General features: G+C 57.4%; 1 protein-coding gene across 1 annotated transcript; it reads left to right on the top strand.

Annotated features, from left to right (window-relative positions):
- Positions 1–668: 668 nt before the first annotated feature.
- RPP25 (ribonuclease P and MRP subunit p25) lies at positions 669–3,314 on the top strand. Its single transcript, XM_010375886.2, has one exon. It carries the CDS (start codon positions 1,159–1,161, stop codon positions 1,756–1,758), a length of 600 nt encoding a protein of 199 aa, XP_010374188.1. The 5' UTR covers positions 669–1,158; the 3' UTR covers positions 1,759–3,314.
- The last annotated feature ends 2,410 nt before the right edge of the window (positions 3,315–5,724 follow it).

Here is a 5,724-nt window from a genome sequence, read left to right as displayed (position 1 = left end):
TCAAGTAATCCGCCCGCCTCGGCCTCTCAAAGTACTGGGATTACAGGTGTGAGACACCGCGCCCAGCCCCACACTTCTCTTTCTTAAAACCTGCGTTCACCCAGCCTCCTTTCGAAAAAAGACCCACTGGATCTCAAGGGGCCGAGGTTGCCTGATCGAATTCCGCCTGTGAGGAAGGGGGCAGCCACGTTGGCATGGCATCCTGCCTGGCTCACCCTAAAGCGCGCAGATCTAAGGGTGGGCTCTCGGGAATAGGTGGAGCGAGCCTACCGCCTTTTCAGAAGAGGTCTCGCCCGCTTCCTCACGCGCCTCGGGGAACAGCCTGGCCCAAAGCCTCACTCCTCACGTCCCAGGGGTGGACGGGGGTCCGGGAGCCTCGAGCTCCAGACAGGCGTGGCGAGGCTGAAGCCTGGGTCTCCCGCGCCCCGCGAGGACCACGCCGCGACGTAGTCGCCCGAGAGGAGGCGCGGAGTGGAGCCGCAGCCAGCTCCTCCCGCACTCTGCTGACCGCGCACTAGCTGTCCTTGAGGCAAGAATACTTGGGAGCGGAAAAAAGGTGGGGGTGTTCCCCAGCGGGGAGAGGAGGGGCGAGGCCCCAGCAAGCCTCTCGGAAATCTCTCCCTGGGAGGGGACGAGGGGCGGCTTTCAGTGGCAACGGGGAAGGGCTAGGATACCGGGTTTGAAGCGGTGTTTGCACCGCAAGCGCAGCTTTTATTTAGGCTGCCGGTTTGTGAGGGTTGGCTCGGAGAGCGTTGATGGCGATTGTAGTGGAACTTCACCTTCACCTGCCCATGCGCCCCGCAGCACGCCCGCTCCCACGCCCGCGTAGCTGAGGACCTGGACTTGCCACGAAAGGCTGGTGAGGCTGGGGCCCGGGCGGGCCGGGCCGGGCCGGGCCGGGTCAGGGGAGGGGCCTGGCGGCAGGGGCGGGGCCTCAGCTAAAGGCGCGGAGCATCGGGCGCCGAGAGCGCGGAGTAGAGCGGCGCCCGCTCGAGAGAAGTGGGGCCGAGATCGCGCCGTCCCAGCCCGCCCGCCGGCGTCCGAGCTGCTCCCGCGCCCTTACCCCTGCGGGCCCTTGCAGGGCGAGACCGGCGGCCATGCAGCCCCGAGGTTGAGGCCGCCCCATGGCAAACCCGGCGGTCCCGGAGACGACGGCGCATGGAGAACTTCCGTAAGGTGCGCTCCGAAGAGGCGCCAGCGGGGGGCGGGGCCGAGGAGGGCGGCCCGGGCTCTGGCCCCTTCGCAGACCTGGCGCCGGGCGCGGTGCACATGCGGGTCAAGGAAGGCAGCAAGATCCGGAACCTGATGGCCTTCGCCACCGCCAGCATGGCGCAGCCAGCCACGCGCGCCATCGTCTTCAGCGGCTGCGGCCGGGCCACCACCAAAACAGTCACGTGCGCCGAGATCCTCAAGCGCCGCCTGGCGGGCCTGCACCAGGTCACGCGGCTGCGCTACCGGAGCGTGCGCGAGGTGTGGCAGAGCCTCCCGCCTGGGCCCACGGAGGGTCAGACCCCTGGCGAGCCGGTCGCTAGTCTCAGCGTACTTAAGAACGTGCCCAGCCTCGCCATCCTACTTTCCAAGGACGCACTGGATCCGCGACAGCCCGGCTACCAGCCCCCGAACCCCGATCCTGGTCCGTCGTCCCCGCCAGCCGCGCCAACGTCCAAGAGGAGCCTAGGGGAACCCGCAGCTGGAGAAGGCTCCGCGAAGCGATCGCAACCCGAGCCAGGGGCTGCGGACGAGGATCGGACGACCTAGAACTCCAGACTGTGGGCAGGATCTTCTGCCAGCGCCTCCACCTTCAAATGCACCTCCAGCCTTTCACTCCTTGGTCCTCCGGAGCCCACAACCTGGACACAGCTCCTCAAGACAGGTAGCATGGATCTTAAGGCGACAAGAGAGGGCCCCCAGAATTGGCAGGAGAGGATCCCCGACGACCTTAGGGAAACTTCGTGCGATGATTGCTGCTTATGCCCGTGTTGCCTGAAGACACGGAATTTCACCTTCACCTTTTCTGGGACCTTCTTTGGGGGAGAATGGTGGACAGTGGGATTCTGGAAACTTGATTGGCACCCCCAAGGGTTAAAGCCACCCAGCATTCACGAAGGGCACCTGGAGTGTGGAAGCCGAGAAGAGTTATTGGAATCACCCCCACCGTTGACAGAGAAGGCAGGGGGTGAGACTTGACTGCTTGAGGGTAGGAGAGTCTGAGATGTGGGGGCCCTATTCCGCTCCCCGCCCTGGGACAGTTTTCCTTTCTAGTCTTCCTTCCCCTGCTTCAGAGGAGCATCTCTGAGGGTTGTAGCTCTTTTAACACCCCTTTTCCCCCTGCTGGCCCAGAGGGAGACCCAGGACTGAACTCTCCAGGCCTCCTCCCCTGAGCCTTGCAACTGGAGTCTTGCTTCCAATAAAACAAGCACAAAAATGACTCTGTCCCCAAATTTTTTTCTAACCACCCGCCTGTGCAGAAACAGCTCTGGCCTGGCCCTTTGTGTCTCCCCTCCCCTCCAGCCTTGCATCCTGAGCCTTTGGAGTCTTCAGGGTCAGGCATAGAGACTGGACAGCTTCAAAATGGTGCAAGGCACTTCCCAGTCCCTGGCTTTTTCCTCTCTCCTCCCCCACTCCGCCCTCCCGGGCTGGCCCTGGCCTCAGGGGCTGTGGCCAATGGGGGCCCATGCTTCCCTGTACCTGGACACTAAGGGAAAGGGCGTGGCACATTGCTTTTCTGGGAGGGAAAGGAAGAAGTGGAAGGAGAGCATGGATAAACTCTCCTGGAGGTCACTGCAAAGGGTGGCAGACCCTGCTGAGGTCCCTGAACCTGCAGCCTCCAGACAATAAACTGAACCTTACCCAGAAGGCTGGCACAAAGCCCCCAGCTCCGTGAGTAGGATCTCCCCTTCACTGCCCTCTCTCTGAGAAAGGACAGCACACCCTTGGGAAAGGGGGAGGAGAGAGACTGAGCACAAATCCACTGCTGGAAATTACTATTCAGCAGAGAAGCTGGGACTTGGGCTGTGAATCACTGCAGGCCTCCTGATAAGCTACTGCCTCCAGCCCTGCACAGCTGTCTGTTGAGAGATAACAGCCTCATAAGCTTCTCTGCCCAACTCTAAGCCAGCTGGGGGGTGGGGGTGGTGCTGTGTGCTGGAAGAGCTCTGGTGAGTTGGGGGTGGTATACAGCCCCAGGATCTCAGAAGCAGATCTCATCCCATGCAACTCAGCAGCACCCCTGGAAAGGGGGAAATGCGGAAGAATATATTTATAAGTCATTTTGCTGGCAGAACCCTGAAATAAATCCTGCTGGTGACAAGAGATACGTTCTGTGGCTGACTGGAGGGGCTCTTTAGGGAGGTTTCCCTCCCCTGCAGTATCTCTGCTTGAGCTTTGGATCAGTGAGCTTTGTCATCCAGACTTTTCCCCTCGTTGCTCTCCCCAAATTCCTGCTCTTGATGAGTCCCTGGAGAGGGCCAAGGGGTTTGGGTGTGCTTGTCTGACCCTCTCAGGGGTGGCCCAGGAAGCATGGAAAGAATGTAAACTGTCCTGACAAGGTGCCCTAGCTTCTCCTGGACTTCAGCATCTAAAGGCAGTGATAAAACTTGGACAAGGTCCTGCATGGTAGAAGCTTAAGGGAGACTGGTCTTGGTTCTGAAAAGGGGCCAACTTTCCAAGACCACTAGTGACTGATTGCTGGGTTACCAGGACTATGAAAGCAGTGCCTGAGGCCGGGCATGGTGGTTCATGCCTGTAATCCTGTAATCCCAGCACTTTGGGAGGCCAAGGCGGTTGAATCATGAGGTCAGGAGTTTGAGACCAGCCTGGCCAACATGGTGAAACCCCGTCTCTACTAAAAATACAAAAAATTAGCCAGGCGTGGTGGTGGGCACCTAATCCCAGCTATTCTGGAGGCTGAGGCAGGAGAATCGCTTGAACTGGGGGGTGGAGGTTGCAGTGAGCCGAGATTGCCCCACTGCACTCCAGCCTGGGCGACAGTGCGAGACTCTGTCTCAAAAAAAAAGAAAGCAGGGCCTGCTAGTCTTGTTACGGAGATAAGGCTGCAATGGATTTCTTTTTTTATTTTCATTTTTTGTTGAGGTGGAGTCTCACTCTGTCCCGCGGGCTGGAGTGCAGTAGCTCAATCTTGGCTCACTATAAGCTCTGCCTCCCGGGTTCAAGTGATTCTCCTGCCTCAGCCTCCCGAGTAGCTGGGATTACAGGCATGCACCACCACACTCAGCTAATTTTTGTATTTTTAGTAGAGACGGGGTCTCACCATGTTGGCCAGGCTGGTCTCAAACACCTGACCTCTGGTGATCCACCCACCTAGTACTGGGATTACAGGTGTGAGCCACCATGCCCGGCCTTTTTATTTATTTACTTACTTATTTATTTTAATTTTTTATTTTTTAAGAAGGAATCTTGCTCTGTCACCAGGCTGGAGTGCAGTGGTGCAATCTCAGCTCTCCTGGGTTTAAGCGATTCTCCTGCCTCAGCCTCCGGAGTAGCTGGAATTACAGGTGTGGACTACTATGCCTGGCTAATTTTTTTATTAGTAGAGATGGGGTTTCACCATGTTGGCCAGGCTGGTCTCGAACTCCTGAACTCAGGTGATCCACCCGCCTCAGCCTCCCAAAGTGCTGGGATTACAAGCGTGAGTCACTGCACCCGACCTCTTTTTATTTTTTTATTTTATTTTGAGACAGAGTCTCACTCTGTCGCCCAGGCTGGAATGCAGTAGCACAATCTTGGCTCACTGCCAACTCTGCCTCCCAGGTTCAAGTAATCCTCCTGCCTTAGCCTCCTGAGTAGCTGGGATTACAGGTATGGGCAGCCGTGAGCAGCTAATTTTTGTATTTTTATTAGAGACGGGGTTTCACCATGTTGGCCAGGCTGGTCTTGAACTTCAGGCCTCAAGTGATCCACCTGCCTCAGCCTCCCAAAGTGCTGAGATTACAGGGGTGAGCCACCACCCCCAGCCTGCAGTGTATTTCTCTTGATGAGATGGAAAAGTTCCCTTCCCGCCCAGAAACCTATCCTGGGGGATAGAGAAGAGAGGAACATGTTTATCCAGCATCAGAGCATTAACCTTCCCCCAAGCAGGTAACGAAACACTTTCTTTTCTGCACCCCCGCGACACCCCAGCAAGTTTGGTTCCCAAGCTTTCAGTAGGTGCACTGACTCACCAATGGGACCCAGCATGTATGAGCACCCCATCTCTGCCCTGCTGATTTCTGGCCCCACTGACCTAGGAGCAGGCTCCAAAAGAAGGTGACGGATGTTCCTCTACCAGCTCCAAACCACCAAGGCTGAAGTGGGAACCTCAGAAGTCCTGGGATAAAGGGAGGGGCGGCTAGGGGAGCACCTCAGAGACAAGGCCCACTTCAGGAGCCGACTAGTGGCAGAGTGGGAGAGTCCCTCTTGTGAGACCCCATTTTTCCAATAATGGTCTCTACCCAGGAGCTTCTGGGACCCAGCCTGGTGCTTGCCTTGGCCCTGCCTTAGGACACTTCCAGACTAGGAGTGTCAGTGAAGGCTCACACCTAGAAAACTGTTAGGTCACAAAAACAAAATCCATTTGGAAACATAAAAGTATATAATACAAGGCCCAGAGCTCATGGTCAGATGGGTGGTGGACTTCCACTTGGGCCTTCATTCATTCAACAAGCGTTTGTTGTTGTACCAGCACCCAGTCTAGGAATGGGGTGGGGCTGGGTGTAGAATCACAGC

Source organism: Rhinopithecus roxellana, chromosome 5 (assembly GCF_007565055.1).
Source record: "Rhinopithecus roxellana isolate Shanxi Qingling chromosome 5, ASM756505v1, whole genome shotgun sequence".
Taxonomy (NCBI): domain Eukaryota; kingdom Metazoa; phylum Chordata; class Mammalia; order Primates; family Cercopithecidae; genus Rhinopithecus; species Rhinopithecus roxellana.
This window is presented reverse-complemented; position numbering and strand designations above follow the sequence as displayed.